Raw genomic sequence first — 16,859 nt, forward strand, 5'->3', positions numbered from 1 at the left:
TTTGAAGCCTGTGGGTCTGTTCAAATCTCCTCCTAGGAAGCGGAGGGAAGCATGCGTCCTCTCTTTCTCTCTCTGGGGTGCCACAGGAGTGGCACACTCCCCAAGGTCCACCCTCGGTCTGCTTTTGTCTGCTGTAGTCTCTGTAGATTTGGCACGTCTGTGCCCCTCAAGAGTAGGAGGCAGCCATGACCCCTTCAGCTGTCAGCTGAACAGTCCCCCCCTGGCCCTTTTCAGGTAGGAAGCAGCTTTTGCCCAGTGCCACACGGCTTGAACATGGCTCCTTTTCGTATGTCCCCATCAGAGCTCTCTGCAAGGTCCCTGGTGTTCTGGGAAGTGGGAGCCTCCCCCACTTCTCAGAGTCCTTAGAAGCAAACCAATTGCAAGGACCGTTCCTGCGTTCCTACAAGGGCACCTATACCCAGCCTGCAGCTGGCACCAGCTCTGCAGCCTCCCTGGCCTCTAGCAGGGGAGCCTAGTGCCAGTAGCTCTTACTGGCGGAGGCTTTAGCCGCAGGACTGTCTGAGGACTTCCTTCACTAGGATCTTTATTCTGCCTCCGCCACCTTGATCTCACAGAAGGGCAGAGTGGGAAGCAGAGGGGTCAGAGGTGGCCGAGGGCAGCCACGGAGGCAAGTGACCTTTACGACATGGTTTCTGTAGCACAGGCTCTCTGGCTAGATTCGGGGTCCCAGCAACCAGTTTTAGGGCGATGGGAAATGTTTCCTGTTCTCTTGGTTGTACATTGAGGACCTTCCGTGGCCTGGCATTGCCAGTGTCTAGACGTGTGTTTGGCCTGTAGTCAGCCCTCAGCTGTGGTTTTCTGTAGTGGCCATGGTCAGTGCACGCTATGGAGATGTGAATGAGGGAGGGAGATGTGACGTGTGGGTGCTGGCTGCCGCTCTGTGCCTGGATAGCCAGCACACAGTTGTCTCTCCTTCCTGTGACCTTGGCAAGAGGCCTGACCTTCACCCTCTGCAGGCAGCATGGCCTCCACAGCTCCTGCCAAGCTCAAGGGGAGGAAGGAGGGAAACTAGGAGCTGCTGGCTCCGGTGTCGAGCGTTCTGGCTCTGCTGCCCCTTGGCTGAGCTTAGTTTTCTCCTTCCAGCTTGTCATTTGTAAAAGTGGGATATTAACAGACTCCATGCTGTAAGGACAGAATTGGCGGATGCATGTAATGCGCTTAGCTCATGTAGAGATGGTGCTGGGTCACCAGCAGCAACCAGAGCCACTGTGGCCGTTATCACAGGGGCACGCCAGGGGCTGTGCGTCCCTAGCTAGTTCTGTTGGCCTGACACACTCTCCCATGATAAAGTGGTCTGGGGACGGGAGGTGACAAAGCTCTGTGGGCCAGGGGGTCATGGAAGAATTAGGGATCCTCAGGGAAGACTGATAACCCTAGGAGGCCTCAGGTGCCAGGCTGCAGCCACAGCCCTGGTGTGGACAGGCCATCGCTGGGGCGTGACAGGGTGAAGTGGGGTTTCAGAAGGATTAAACTGGCGGCAGCGATGGCGTGAAAAGCAGTCCAGCTCAGTGCACAGGCAGACACAGCTCCAGACACTGGAGCGGATAGAGGTGGCCGTTACAGGAAGAGACCAGCTCCCGGCTGTCTGTGGGTTCTCAGCATTGTAGCTGGGAGAGGCTGGCTGAACCCTATGCTGAGCAGTGGGCACCCAGGGAAGCAGGCAGAGGTCACTGTCTTTCCCAGGGACAGGAGCCCCCTCAAGGAAGCGTGGTGCTTGGAGATCCTCCAGACAGGGGTGATCGCATGTATTGAGGCTGTGGCAGCTCACAAGTACTTCCAAACCAGCCGGGGATTTGCCTTCTCTCTTGAAGGCCTACAGGGGGCCTGCAGAGCAGGCATGTACATGGAGGGCAGAAACAGGGGTCAGGTGTACCCTGTGATTGGTCAGGGCAGCAGTGGTTAAAGGCACAGCCCCAACTAAGAACGGAAGCAGACACTGCTCTTCTTTCTCCCTGTTTTATTGAAAGCTGTGGCGATATTGAGGAGCTCCGGGTGTTTCCGTCTTCTGTCTCCTGGAGAGATGAAGGTCTCCCGGGTTCAAGGCAGCCGAGCCCAGCCTAGCCAGCCCTGTGGGACAGTTCACTGTAGCCTCACACCAGGGTATGGAATATGTCCACCTTCTCCCGGTACAGCTGGTGGAACAGCTTGGCCAGACAGTGGAATGGGGCTTCGTAGTTGTCCATCTCCTTCTGTGGGGGAAGTGAGGGGGCCGTGAGTTTATGATCTGGGGAAGCTGGGCCCCTGCTGCAGGCGCCCCTCCCTTCCGGCTCCTGACACTTGGGTGTCCAAGAGTGTCTAGGTGCTGTTTGGGCAGCTGCTGTCACAAAGCAGATTTTACAGGGAAACTGAGCTCGAAGGGACACTTGGACAACTGCATGGCAAGGGAACAGTGGGGCAGGGTCTAGGCTGAGGTCTATCTGTGGAGATCCTTGTGGCCACTAGGGTTCTGTGTGGAGGGTGTGAAGATGAGTCCCCTTACTTAGCTTTGACAGGGGTCCAAAGGCTGAAGGAGAACAGCAGACAGATGTGTTACAGGGAAGAACCTGGCCGTAGCCTGCCCCCAGGAGGGGAGAAGAGGAGGACAGCTACAAGGGCAACAAGGCACAGCCAGGGAAGGCAGAACACACACAACCGCCTACTCGAGATGGTAGGCTGCAACAGGGACCTTCTACTCCAGGGACCAGTCATGGGGTAGGAGCAAGGCCAAGTGGGAACAGGAATATCTGAGAGGAATGCGCTGAGACTTCTGGGATGGTGCCAGATCCCAACAAGAATGAATGGCTCCTCCCGTGGGGGGTGGGGAGGGCATCTCTGACACCATGGCAAAGCCGGCTCTCTGCTGGAGGTTTAACAGGGGTCCCTGACCCCCTGGGCAGCACTGGCTGGGTGCTTGCCTTACATGACTAAAGGTGCCCATTTCTATTTCACAGAGGGTTGGGAAAATTAAGAAGCCTGCCCTAGGTTGCACCTGAGAGTGGCCAATGGCAGGCCCCCCAAGGTGAGGTCAGAGGGGCTGTCGGGAGGAAGAGCACGCACACAGAGCACCCTCCTGACATCGTGGCCACTATTCACCTGCAATGCAGGTACCTTTATTATTTTTCCTGTGTTCCTGTCCCCAAGATTTTGTATGTGTGTGTGTGTGTGTGTTTTGTTTTGTTGTTGTTTTTTTTTAATCAGGCCTAATGTTGCAACACCAGGGGGTGCAATGCAGGAGCCTGTATCTCAGACAGCTTTTTTGTTTGGTTTGTGAGATAAGGTCCCTTTCACCTTGGGTTTCTGATCTGCCTGCCTCTACCTTTGGAGTTCTGGGATTACAGGTATGTACCCTGGTGCTGGTGATCAAACTCGGAGTGCCCTGCATGCTACATAAGCACTTTCCACCTGAGTTATATCCCTAGCTGCCATCCATCATCACCACCACCAACATCACCACTGTCATCATCACCGCCGCCATCATCATCATCATCATCATCATCATCATCATCATCATCATCACCGTCATCACCCCCAACACCATCATCATTTTAAGATAGAGCCTTGCTACGCAGTCCAGGCTGGCCTTCAATTCTTAATCTTCCCACCTCAGCCCCGCAAGGGGTAGGATTACAGGCACACACCACCATAGCATCCGGGCCTTAAAAAAAAAAAAAAGGAGATGCAGCTAAGACCGTACAAGGGCCTGTCTGAAAAGCTTTTCAGCGGCTGGCAAAGGCACAGCCTCCATGAGAGGCACTGAAGTGTCTCTGATGAAATGGGAGGAATATCACAGAAGTCAGTGTGGCTGCACTCTACGGAGGAGTGGATGAAGCCGGGAGCGTGGAGTGGCCTAGCTGGACAGTGTATCCCGATCCCAGGCCGGTAACTTTTATATGGTGTGGCCGTAAAAAGGACAGAAGCGCAGCAGGCCTGGGGAGGGAGCTGCCTTAATTCCCCCACAGCAAGGGAGAAAGCAGCAGGAGCAAGCAGGGGAGCTGTTGGCCAAGAAAAAACAGGGCCCGGTGCCAGGAGCGTGCCGGGAGAGGTGGTCAGTGTGCGGCCCGGTGTGAGCACCTGTGCTAGGCTCCACACAGGCGCGAGGGCCTCTGCTTGTGTGGCTGCCATGTCCCAGGCGGTCAATGTCACCGAATGGCCCCACCACCACCTAAGTGTCCTTAGGCGCCGAGTGGAGGGAAGGAGGCCTGTGAAAGCTCAGTGGGAGAGTTTTTAGACCAAGTCAAAAGCTCTCCAAAGCATTAGCTGGGAGGACCCGTCATAAAACGTAGGGAACTTAACGCCCAGGAGCCTCCACAGACACCATGGAGTGCCTGGAAATAGATGGAAATTGAACCATTTTCCAAACGCATTAAGGGGGCCCGCCAGCGACAGAGCCCTTTTATCCGATGACTAATTATCATCCTGCGTGCAGTTTGAACACTGACAGAGCGGGCTGCCGGGAGGCGACGTTTGGAGTAGACTCAGGCAAACCCTTGGTTTGACTTAAAATTCTGTTGCCGAGGAGCCTCCAAGCAGGTCAGGTGAGGGGTCAAGGGTGAAAGGCCAAGACCTGAGCCTTCCAGCTCGACAGGGCTGCATTCTGGTGGGTTCTATTCCTCCTGTACGAGGGGGGAGATACACAACCTCTCTCGAATCCGTCTGATGACTGAGCAACAGAGCCAGGAACAGCTGCCTTGTCAGGTTGCTGAAAAGGTAATTTGTGCAATCCCAATCAGGCGTTAGGCCCTCCCCATGGACAAGTGGACTTGGCCTCGCTCTGGCACTCTATAAGCCATCCCTCCTTAGCCATAAACGGTGGGTTTTGAAAATTCTTTAAAATTTGTTCAAAGAACTCCTTTTGGACTTTTTTTTGGGGGGGGAGGGGATGGCTAGAAATGTCAGATGCAGAGGAGCGTTTAAGGGCCAAGGAACTACGGCAGTCTCTCCCTTCGGAGGAATGGGAGGGGGCGTGGGGCTCGGCAGCATCTCAAACCACATTGGGGTTATGTTCCCTTTTTAATTACAGCTTTCTTAACCGAGCCGCCAGTGGCGCTCCTGTTAGCGGCAACTCAGGGGGGACTAGTTAACTCGCGCAGTTAATACCGGGCGCTCAGCCGCAGCCTCTTCAAGCAGAATTTATGCACAGCCTTCCTGACACCTGAAGGGAGCTGACCAGTAGCCTTGGGTGGGTGACTGATGTGTTGGGGGCAGGAGATGGGGGTGTTGGGGAGGGGGGAGGTGCTACTGATGAAGGTAGAGGAGGAGGGGATGGGGAGCTACTGAGAGCCGGGGGTAAATGGCTCAGTGCTCGCCCAAAGGTGTGCGGCACGGCCCAGCCTGGGAGCCCTGAGTAGTGACAGCTCTCTCGTTTGGATTTCATTAATCCAACATTGTGATAATTGGACTCGAGGCATCCATCTCTGTATCAGCCACTTGTTCTGGGATTTAGGAAGGAGTAACAGTGAAAACGCCGTACTAGGAAATCACTTGTTTTAAAACACCAGCGTGTTGAGCGTTTACTGAGAGCCAGACTTTGTGCTAAATGTCTTACATATGCATGATGATCAGCAAAGGGCAGCTTCCTGTCCCCGTATTTACAGGTGAAAAGCTCAGGGTCCCACGGTGGACAGCGCATGCCCATGGACCCAGAGCCAGGTCAGCTCCTGGACCTCGGAAGGCAGAACACTCAGCCTTAAGGCTATGCCTTGTCTGGGTATGCATGGCCCCCAATAACCTCTTTGGAAAGCCAAAGAATTGGGTCTGGAGACCCTAAAGTGAGACCTCATGCAACAGAGCCACTGCAGGCCTAACAGGACTCCCTGGCAAGGCTCCTGAGTGAGGGCTGTGGCTGCGTGTGAGGGTGTGGCATCTGGGCCGTCCCCATGCCTGTGGTGGAAGACCCAGAAGGGGTATCCAACCTGCATGGACAGAATCGTGTGTCCGGAAGTCACAACTTTCAAAGTTGCAGATGTTAGAAGGCTTCTGTGTCACTATGCTGGACAGCCCTGATGGTGCCAGTCACCCGTCACCCCCCCTCTAAGAGGGTGCTTACATCCAAGATGACACTGTATGTTGCTATGGGCATGAGGAGCTGGGGCTGGGCGCGTGCTGGTCATGCGGGCCCAGAATTGGGAATTGGGAGCCAATTCCTCTCTCAAAGAACTATCCGGTAGGCTCCTCTGAAACCAAGAACCAAGGGTATGTGCACCCAAGGGTCAGGGAAATGGAACACCTCCCACTTCAAAGTCTTTCCAAGAGAGATGCCCGGAGCTCTGCCCAGGGTGGACTGTCTGCCCTCCTTCACAGTGCCACACAGAGGACTTTCACAACCTATGCCGAGCAGAGGTCCTGGGGAAGATGTGAGCATCGGTTCTGATTTAGATTCTGCCTCCGGCGGCAGGACCACTAGATGCATAGAAGGTCATGTGAACTCCAGCACGGAGCTCCACCAGGTCAGTGGCTCAGGGGGTGAGGGTACTCACCACAGACGTTTCAAAGAATTCCAGGCCTTGGCCCAGTGCCCATGCCTGGGCCTGTGCAGAATCTACTGTGCGTCGGCCAGTCAGGTCTGTCTTAGTTCCCACCAGAACCCCTGCTCAAAAGAAATAACCGCAGGGTTATGGGAGGTCGGCTGCAGAGAGAGCGGTGTGTGATGTATCAGGCCCACACTTGAGGTGGTGTGTGCCAGTGGGGAAGGTCCCCAGGGGCCACAGAGGACAGACTGGCCGTGGCTGTGCACACGTAGCTCGGTTCAGAGTTGTCTCATGGCTTCAGATATAACTATGCTCCTCACCTCCTTAGGGCTGTAAGCGCCAGGCAGGCCTGGGATCAAGTTTAGAGGGGCATTTGTGCTAATTCCCAGCACATGGAACCAACATCGGACGTGCTCATTAATGCTAATCTCGGGCCTGGGCTCAGAGTCAGGGACTCAGGTAATTGAGCTCCATTCCCAGCTGCCTCGGCTGTGCTAATTTCTCAGCCCGTCTCTGGAGGCCGCTTTCCCTGGCCTCTAATGAGGAGAATTTGTTGATCTCACACAGGGATGAGAAAGAAACTGATTGAAAGCGTGCAGGAGTGGCAACGGGGCTGGAATGTAACTTGTGCCGAGAACCGGAGAAAATGAGGGATTCTTCCCTAGAGTTAGCTTTCTGGAAACGTCAATTCGGAATACAGCACTTTCCTCCTGATTGTCTCGGCTCTCCCAGCTCTGCCTGGTGGGTGGCACTATCTCCCCACACCCAGGCTTGGGGCAGCTTTGAAAACCATGAAGCAGCAATGCAAGGGCACCTCGATGGACACTGAAGTCAAAGACCAAGGGATTCAGGCCCTTGTCCTGCTCCCAACATAGCTTGCGCTGTGAGCTGAGGCCCCTGAGTGGAAGGACGGAGGTGTGGCTGTAAAAAGGGCTCTCCACAGTTCCTACCTGGGAGGGAGGTACCCGGAGCCTGGGCCCGGACCTTCTCCAGCCACTTGGTGCAGTTGGTGAAGGACTGCTCATTGGTCACATCATAGACGAGGCACAGGACATTGGGATTTTCCCACTAAGCATGAGACAGGAGAAGCACATTTCAGGGATGTGACAGGGACTCCTGGATGGGGGAGAAACCAGGCTTTCAGAGAGGCAGGTGATGGGGGTATGTGAGCTGGGAAACTGTCAAACACACTCACAGATGGCCGCAGTGCACCACGGAACAAATGGAGGAGGCCAGGCTCAGTGGCACTCATGTGGGACAAACATTCCCACCTGGGAAAGGGAACCTTGAACCTGGGTGAGGGGAATTGCTACCCAGAAGAGGGCAGTGGCTACCAGGCACCTCTCCTCAGGGGCTGCCTGTGCAGCACTGAGATGCCCCAATCAGCGAGGTTGTCTGGCAGAGTCTCACTGTTATGACTGAAGAAATGGCTCAGAGCGTGTGTTAAATGGCTGCATCTGACAGCTTCCAGGAGCAGTCAAGCTGCTGAGACGGGGCTGTTTACCACCCAGAAGCCCTCTCTTGTCTCTCGTGGTTCCACTAGTTCACGTACCACAGTTCTTTTGGGAGCCCACCACCACGAGGCTATGGCATTCTCCTAAACTGCAGGCCGCAAAGAGTGCACCTTCCTTCGCTGCCTAGTCCTTGGGCCTAGGTCTGCCTGCATCTTCTTCATAAGGGTGGGCTTTTCAAGACTTGGGGACATTTTTGGCTTCTTCCGTGGCATTGCCACCAGCCTAGTGCACACTACACTAACACCTGGAGGGGCCTCTGTCACCTAGTGAAGAGCCAGGCTTCCAGGCTGAGGGCTGCGGACCTTGTGGATGGCTCAGAGGCCCCAAAGATCCTACTACCAGCCTGTGTGTGATAAGGTCACAGGCTGCCCCTGCCTGGGCTGTGAACGTTCCCTCCGGTGCATGGGGTCTGGGTACTAGCCCCCTGTACAATTAGGCCCTGTTTTGTCTGGGGTGTCAAGTGACCTTGTGGGGCCTGCCAAGACATTCTAGTCTCCTTGAAAGGCTCGCCCAGGATGGGCTCTGGAGAGCTTGGCAGAACAAGACCAATGCTCTGATCCTTCTATAGGGGAAAGGGCAGAGCCTCGGGCCTGGCTCTAGGCCTCCGTAGAGGGGAAGGGATCGGTGGTCCTGTCCTGGGAGGCTGGGGGAGGGCTGAAAGACCCTCAGAAGGGGACATTCAAAACCAGTAGGCTTGCGGGGGTTGGGGGCGGGGAGCAGCTTCAAGGACTGACCAGCTCCACGGCTCCTTGTACATTCCAGAGCAGGAGGTGACCGTGATGGGCAAGCAGGAACATCTACCTGCCACGTGGCTCAAAGCCCCAGCTAGGAGGGATGCCCCTTGAAGGATCGTGCCTGGCCACTTCCGATAGTCCCAGTGTGTCACCATGGGGAATGCCATGGGGGAGAAGGGTTGGGCAGAAGTGGGTGGTGAAGGTAGGTAGGGGAAAAAAATGACACACTACTCACCAATTTATCCAGCATTTCAGAGAACAGCTCCTTGCTGGCTGAGTCAAAAATGAAGAGTTCCTGGAACCAGAAGAGTGCGTGTCAGAAGAGAACTTGGGGAGAGCCAAGCCAAGGTTTGCCCGTTCGGCTTGGGGTAGATAGAGTGCACCTGCCCTTGCATGGGTGCTTTCACACATGCTCTGTCTCCTCCGAGGCTCCAGAGAGGTGGCGAGCACAGTCCAGGGTGCCCGGGAGGCAGAGGTCTAGCTTCCATCTACCTGCTGTGACCTGGGTGGTAGGTGGCTCACCTTTCTCAACCGTAAGCACAAAAAAACAAAACAAAACAAAAAACCATGGGAGCCAGCTGCCTGCCCACCTGGCGGGACAGACCGCCAAGCAGTCTGACAAGCGTTCTGGTGTCCAGAAGGCCGCTGTGTGCTTTGTTAACCAAACGGACTCTCAGGTCGGATAACAGTTCTTGGCAAAGGAGGTCACGGATGAGGCCCGGGCAAGACGCTTAAAGTAGGACGGCCTGTCGCTGCTCTGAGACCGAGAACGTGTGCTCTGGCCACAAGGCCCCCAGCCTTCCCAGGCCTCTTGGAGGCCCTCGCTAACGATGCCGCTTGCCTGGAACCCCCTCGGAGATCCTGAGCCCCCTCCTGGTGTAGCACCTCCTTCCTGGCTCTGAACCCTGCTTGCTCTATAGCCTGCTCTGTACAGTGGCTCCTGCCTCAGCCTTTCCTGTGGCATCAGGGGACCTGCTTTTTGCTCAGGGGTCTCTTTAAGAACCTGATAAAGCCAGGAGAGGTGGAGCACGCCTATAATCCCAGCACTCGGGGAGGCAGAGGTAGGTGGGTCTCTGTGGGTTTAAGGCCAGCCTGGTCTATAAATCGAGTCCAGGACAGCCAGGGCTACAGAGAGAGACCCTGTCTTAAATAAAACAAAAACAAACAATAAACAAAAGAACGTGATGAATGCAACAGACCTTCTCCCTGGGAGCAACCAAATGAACGTGACATGAGACATAAGATTTGTGGGAGTCTACAGAGGGATCCAGTTAAGAACTCAAGTAAGGACTGGAGAGATGGCTCAATGATTAAGAGCACTGTCTGCTCTTCCAAAGGACCCAGGTTCAATTCCAAGCACCCACATGGCAGCTTACACTGTCTGTAATGCCAATTCCAAGGGATCTGATGTGTTCACAATAAGGCACATAAAATAAAATTAAATAAATTGTTGAAAAAGAAAAGGAACTCAGATAAAAGAAAGACACCAAGTTCTTTTCTGGTAAGGCTGCCATCCCAATCAATCCCCCAGAGCCCTCCCTCAAAGGTTCCCTGTGTCCCAGCTCCATGTCCCTTGCAGGGAGGGAACCCAGCCCCAAGTGGGCTTCAGGGCGCTGTAACTCACCACACTGTCATTTGTGTCGAGAACTGGCACTGTCTTCACCACCAAATCCACGCCTGCTGTCTGTAGGAGACACCAAGATCACAGGCGTTAGAGGGCCCTGTGGTGGGGTGATCCCAGGATGAGGAGAGGCCCCAGCTCACTGAGGGAGCAGTCCCAGCCAAGCAGAACTCAGAGGCCCTGAGGACTCCCAGCTCCCTGACCTCCTCCAGGCCTGGCAACCATGTGATATCCTGGTCAGTCCCCTCTGAAGACAGTCCCTTGCTGGTGGCCAGCAGAAACTGAGTCTCCCAGGCCTCTCAGGGCACCGTTCTAGGGATCACCCTCTCGCAGTCAACCGCCACGTTTCTTTACGCTGTGGCCAGGCGGGGACTCTTCGGCCCCAGCTCACCAGGGTATAATTCTTCTGGAAGTGGGTCCCGTCGCTGCGGAACATCTGTACCAGGGCCGTCTTGCCTACAGCTGGGTCTCCTGAGGCCAGAGAGAGCGGAGGAAAAGTTATCACTTGGGTCCCATCAGGCACGAGCACCCCCTTCTAACTCTGGAGTGCTCACCTCGAGACCAGAAGCTTGGCTGAGCTTTCAGAGCAAATGTCTGCAGCTCCCGTGGGGACCAGGCAGGTCGCCAGCAGGGGAACTGGTCTGGGAGTTCTTTAAAGCTTACCTAGGCCACATACATCCACCTCACAGCCCTGTCAACCGGGGCTGTGACCCACAAAGGGACAAGGGTTAAGGAGGGTTCGGAGCCCTGGCAACGGAAGTGACACATCTTCTGCCAAAGCGCAACCCCTGTGGGGAGACCTGTCACGTTCAAACCCCAATTTACTCGAGAGTCTGGCCTGCAGAAAGAAGGGAGCGGCGGCTCGGGACCCCACCCGGCTGAGCCCCACACCCGGCTGAGCCTCTGCCGGCACCCTCATCTGCACTGACAGTGAGGAAGTTGAGAGGCTGCACGCGCTGCTCGAAAACTCATTTTCAAGTGAGGCCCTCCATCTCCGTGTGCCAGGTGAACACTGACCTGCCAGGCTTAGGAGCACCCACATGTGCTAGTGTGCGCGCACACACAAACGCACACACAAACACACACACACACACACACACACACACACATACTCCCCACCCCCTACAGTCATTTCCTACAGCCACTTTGCCCAGCTGAGCCGAGCCCTTCCCTTTCTGCGCTGCCCCTGGAAACCTGCACATCAGAAAGGTTCCTGTCAGTTTTCCAGCCCAGATCCTGGGTCTTTTCCAAGACAGGAGGGGGCAGTTTCGAATGGGGCTCTTCCGGGCCTGTCAGCGGGGGCAGCTCAGGGTGCCCTGCTCTCTCCGCTGTCCCTGCAGCCTTGACCTCTGCTGACTTGGCTGCTTTACATGGTCAGGCAGCTTTCCCGCCTTGAGAGCAGGATACTGATGCTCACTTCGTTGCTCAGGAGTTTTACAGGACACCTGCTTTCTGCTTTCTGCTCCTTGGGCACATCACTGTCACTACCACCACTGCCCCCGCCCTTACCCCCACCCCAATTCCCAGTTTCTTGACCCCCAGCATTTGGGACGGCCTCCGCCTTCACCCTGATTCACAGCGGCTCCCTTTGCCTGACTCCTCCAGTCCGTGGCTCTTGACATGGCTGCTCCTGACTTTTTCCCCGCCTGTGATTTTCTCTTGTGAGGCAATTACATGACAGCTTGTGGTGCCTCCGTGTGGGACACCTCTGCGAGGGCTGAGTGAGCCATTCAGGACTTGGTTTCCTGCTGGTGCTTCTCAGAAGAGAACAGCCACGGGCCTCGCCCTCCTCACCAACCCTTCACTTCCTTCCCTCCCGTGCTGTGTCCCCACTGAAGTCACAGGTGAAGAGAGCCGGGCTTATCCAGGTGACTGTCTGGGATTTTAACACTGCCTTGCTTCACCAGGCCCATCTGGCTGACTGTCCCTCCCTGCCCCCACCATCCTGACTCCCATTCTGCTCCTAAACCTGGGAGGAAATTGGCTCTTTCTCCCTGGGAAATTCCCACACAGATTGGTTTTGGTTAATTCCAGGAATCTTTCTGCTGACTGCCAGTCACCAAGGCTGGCAGTAGAGCTCCTGTGTGGGCTACGGGGAGGGATCCGAGCATGGAGAGGCGGGGGAACTGATAAACAGCCTCTAGGAGCAACAGGATGACAAGCAAAAAGCCAGACAGCACAGCTGAGAGGCAGAGCATCGGAGGGAACTCGAGAAACCTCGAGAGCCTGTGAGCCCACATGCTTGCTGCCTACAGGGTTCCCTGGGGCCATGGCCAGGGCTGGAAGACCAGGCTGCCTTGGGAAGGCACCATTTGGGGCTATTCATGATCTCGTAAAGCCTGGTGGCCGCTCCTGGGTTCTCACTCATGAACTCTCTAGATGGCGTGGTAGCCGCCAACAGACCCCTGTTGCCCCACACCTGTTATGTGGCTGTGGTGACCCTGCACAGGCCCTATTTCGTCACCATTGCTAGGATCTGTCCTCTGTGCTCTGATCTTGTCTCTTCTGCCCCAGCTACCCACACCTCAGCTTGGGATTAAGCCGAGGGCCTCATGCGTGTGAGGCAAGGGCTCTGCTACCCAGCCACAGCCCTGGTCTCTCATTCCTTGACCCTTGCTGTCCTAGGCTGGCTCTTTCCCAAGTTAGCTGTGTTTCCAGCCACATGTGGGGACTTCCACTGTCTTCTGTGGTTTGCTTGTCCACAGCCAAGGTCATGTCTCACCACAGACCGGAGCGACGTCTCCATCTATCTCACTCTTCTTGCTCACCAAGCCACTGTGTACCAGCCTCCTTGCTGTCCAAGGATGCGGCCATCACCTCCTCCTGCATCCTGCTGTCATCTCGGTCTTTCTGTTCTGGGCTGCCTCTCAAGTGGATACCTTGAGCTCCTCCCCCACCGCCCACAGCTGCTCTAAGAGCTCAAGCTTCATCTTCAGAGCTGGGAACCCCTTCTTAGGGCTTCTGTAGCCAGCCCTGAAAAAAGGGATCCCCCCACGTGACTACCCCAGTGTCCCTGCCTCTGATACCTGACCTGACATCTATAAAACGGTCGCTGATGAAGAGTGTAGTCATCACCAGGACACGGGCCCCACAACTGGCCTGAATCCAGAAATGGCCTGGGTTGCACCTGGCTCTGAGTCCCCTGCCAGGGGACACAGGTCCTGGTGGCAATGTAGCACGTGTGGTGATGTGGCCCTAGGGTGACTGAATGGGATGTTGTAGCAGCCAGACGCCGCCCCTCTCCAGAGCCCTGCGCCTGGCTCCGTGGCTCCTTCCCGCTCTCCACCGTTGCTATGTGCCTCTGCTTCTGCTGGCCGACTCTGGCCACTCTCAGACCAGGAACCGCTTGCCATTAACTTTTCCTGACAACCCAGGCCACCAACACCAGCTCAGCCTCATCAGAGACACAGTCACAAAACAGACTGGCTGCAATCTTCTCATTTGCCCACCGCACGAACCCACAACTCTCTCAAGTCAGCTCCTAGCCGAGCACCCAACCGTCTCCAGCTGTCCCTCATCGAAAATCTGGCTGCACCTGCTGGTTCTTCTGTTCCCTAGACACGGCCCGCCCTTTCCAATCCAAGTCTGAATCCTGTCCTTTCTCTCTGGGCAGCACTCAGCTGGCTTCCTGTGTGGCCTCTGAAGGCGTCTGTCCTTCTGTTGTCTTTACCAGGGTAGCTATCGTATCAGGTTCATGTAATCGGCAAGGGGGCCAGCGCTACACTCCAGGGAAGCGTGACTGTTGTCCCCACATCCCTAGACAGATGGTTCATCACCGAAAAGGCTAAGGCTTGGGGCCAGGCCCCAGCACCACACTAGCGGTGTGTTAAGGGACCGTGTGAGTTACTTAACCTCTCTGTACCCCCTTTGCTGCATCTGTAAAACAGGCTAACAGGAGTGAGTACCCAGGTCACAGAACTGCCAGAGTTAATGAGTCAGTAGGTCCTGTGTCTGGGACGAAGTGCTGTTTGTTAAACAGATGAAACACAGATGTGTGTCAACTGTGCTTTTTTTTTTTTTTTCTTCCTCCTCTCTGTCTCAAGCCAAAGAAGCGGCAGCTATGTCTGAGGCGCTCCTCCGATCCGACACACGAAAGAACCCACAGTTCACACTTGCACATCTGGGCTCTTCCAGGAGAGGGTGCTGTACAGGCCGATTTCGACTTGCACGGTGACTCAATGTGGTAGATGCTCCACAGACATCCACTGGGCGACGATACCTGTGGACTGGGAATTCTGTGAGAGAACACGTGGGCCTGTGAGGGGTGAGGAAAAAGAGCTAGGGAGGGGTGTGTGTGTGTGTGTGTGTGTGTGTGTGTGTGTGGTGTGGCAAGGGAGGTGTGGAGATTGAGAATCTGAATGTGCTTCCTTTGGGGTCTGTTGGTCCCCGAAGGAGAGACTCCCTGGAGGCCTTAGCTAGAAGCTGTAGACTGAGGACCAGGCTGGTGTGGAGGCCTGGAGCCACCAATGAATGGGCCTGGAATCATGGGACAGGCACAGGGCCAAGAGGACTGGGGTCAGACAGGTCACCTGGGTCTGGACCCAAGGTCTGGATCAAACAGCTCTGCTACGAGACCAGCGCTAAGTGTCTTCACTGCTCTGGGCCTTGCTCTCCTCATCTCAGTCCGGGATGATGTTGGACTGGCTGGTGGCTGTGAGGATGAGGATTCGTCAGGGAGACCTCCACTGCGGGTGTGACATGGGAGCAAATCCCAGGAGAGTGGCTCGTGACAGGAGTCCCTTGCGAGCTAACCAGCTGAGGAGGAAGCAGCAAAGAACAGCAGGCAGGGCCGCCCACTTAAAAGGACACTTAACTTAAAAAAGAAGAAGATGATGTCCCCAACTTACCCATGCGGAAGCAGAACACTTTCCAAGGCAACAGTGCCTTGAGAGGACCAACCACATCCTTCTGTTACACAACACTGCCTCCCCTGGCGCCCCGAGAGCTACAGACTTAGGAGACCCTCTTCTGCTGCAAGAGGGTCAAGGCTGTCACTCATCTTTCTGCCTGACCCTTTTGTCTTCAAATCAGAAAAGTCATTAACGGGGGAGGGAGTACCCCCCCCCCCTTATGTTGCTTCCTGTCAAGGATGTTGTCCTAACACGAAGAAAAGTAGCCAACCCTTTGGACCCAAGGGCGGAGCTCTGGAGTCCAGCAGATCTGGCAGTGCTGTATGGGACCTTGGGGGTGGGGGTGGGGACGTTGGCTCTAGCTAGCTAACACCACTCAGTCCCCGGTGCAATCTCAGGATCACACAGAACCTACCCTGGCATGGCAGTGTCGGCTCGGTACATACACGTTAACCAGTTCCCACACAAGCTAAAGCGAATAGCCTTCGGAACGTTCGCACTGGCTCAAGGCACGCCCACAGGTGTGAGGACAAAGCTCGCTCACTCTGCACCTTATCCGGTTAAGTCTCTTCCATGCTCAAGGCATTGTGCATGTCACTCAACGTGCTGCTGGCTATTTCCATATCAGCCAACAACAAGATTCCTACTTCCGGGGAAACGCCACGTTCACGCTCTCAGCAGGGCAGCACACCCCACCTTATCTTCCTGATGTCAGAGGGACCGAAGCCAGCGTCACTGACGCCTAACTTTGGGGTACAGTCCATGCTTGTACTGACGCACCGGCTCAAGTTTGTAACTCTACCTGGTGAAGGTGGTCTCAGAATAGGCGAGACAGGGGACAAAGCTGCAGCTACAAATGTGCCCGAGCGGAGGGGGTGTCGTGACTCCACCCACTCCCAGCCCCCTCCCTCCTGGGAATCTGTTCTGTTGGTCACCGCAACCATTCCTATGGGAGACAGACAGTGGACGCGATCGTGCATCCAACCTGCCTGAGTTAGGCTCGGGTTCCGGGGACCACGCGTTCAAGCGCGTTTACCACTCACCTGCTAGAATGCATTTGGCTGCTAGCTTCACCATAGCAACCCGGTACTAGCAGTGATGCGGGGCTGAACGCGGATTAGGATTCGGGGACAGCTGACCCCAGGGCCTGAGGCCGTGTTGGGTGGAGGCCCGGGCGCTAAGGTTGGGTGGACAGAGTGCCCCTAGGCTCCAAGCAGCCTTCAGGGGTGCCAGTCGGGCGGAGTGGAACCCGCTCCCGGCCCAGCCTTTCTGTCCAGGCCTTAGAGTTGGGTCACAACCACTAGACCCTCTGGTCCCAAGAGTCATGCCAAACGGGCTCCTGGCAACCCTCACCAACCCGCCTCCTCCCTCCATATTGTTCTTCGATTGGTTACTACCAAAGACTCGGCGCCTCCAGAGACCCAATAGAAAAAGGAGGCGGGAAAAAAACGTCTTTTTTCGCGGGACTGTGCGGAGCGGGTTCTGCTCTTTAACTGCTCTCAGCTCAGCCAATGGCTTCAGACGCTGTCAATCACCCCTGGCCGCCTCCTGGCGTCTATGGAGAATCAGCCCAACCAGGAGGTGGCTGGAGGCGGGAGTTAACAGGACTTTCTGATTGGCCAGGGCGTGGCTTGAACCACGGCGCAGAGTTCGGCACTCGCTGCACCCCCTTG

The 16,859-nt window shown here is 55.7% G+C and overlaps 1 protein-coding gene across 1 annotated transcript; it reads right to left on the reverse strand.

Annotated features, from left to right (window-relative positions):
* Nucleotides 1-1,963: 1,963 nt before the first annotated feature.
* Nucleotides 1,964-16,538, reverse strand: Ift27 (intraflagellar transport 27). Its single transcript, XM_055603106.1, has 7 exons — nt 16,230-16,538; nt 10,728-10,807; nt 10,340-10,399; nt 8,951-9,010; nt 7,418-7,535; nt 6,477-6,586; nt 1,964-2,210 (listed from the first exon to the last, which is right to left on the reverse strand). Exons 1-7 carry the CDS (start codon nt 16,261-16,263, stop codon nt 2,112-2,114), a joined length of 561 nt encoding a protein of 186 aa, XP_055459081.1. The 5' UTR covers nt 16,264-16,538; the 3' UTR covers nt 1,964-2,111.
* Nucleotides 16,539-16,859: the final 321 nt, after the last annotated feature.

This window comes from Psammomys obesus, unplaced genomic scaffold (assembly GCF_907164565.1).
Source record: "Psammomys obesus unplaced genomic scaffold, mPsaObe1.curated_primary_1811, whole genome shotgun sequence".
Taxonomy (NCBI): Eukaryota; Metazoa; Chordata; class Mammalia; order Rodentia; family Muridae; genus Psammomys; species Psammomys obesus.

What these genes read in the sequence shown, in the direction of transcription:
- Ift27 (XM_055603106.1), bottom strand. Translation starts at nt 16,263, where the DNA reads ATGGTGAAGCTAGCAGCCAAATGCATTCTAGCAG. An exon ending in TCGACACAAATGACAGTGTG is followed by an intron (nt 9,011 to 10,339) that starts GTGAGTTACAGC and finishes TTCTGGTTCCAG; the next exon opens with GAACTCTTCATTTTTGACTC. An exon ending in TCCGGGTACCTCCCTCCCAG is followed by an intron (nt 6,587 to 7,417) that starts GTAGGAACTGTG and finishes TCTTTTGAGCAG; the next exon opens with GGGTTCTGGTGGGAACTAAG.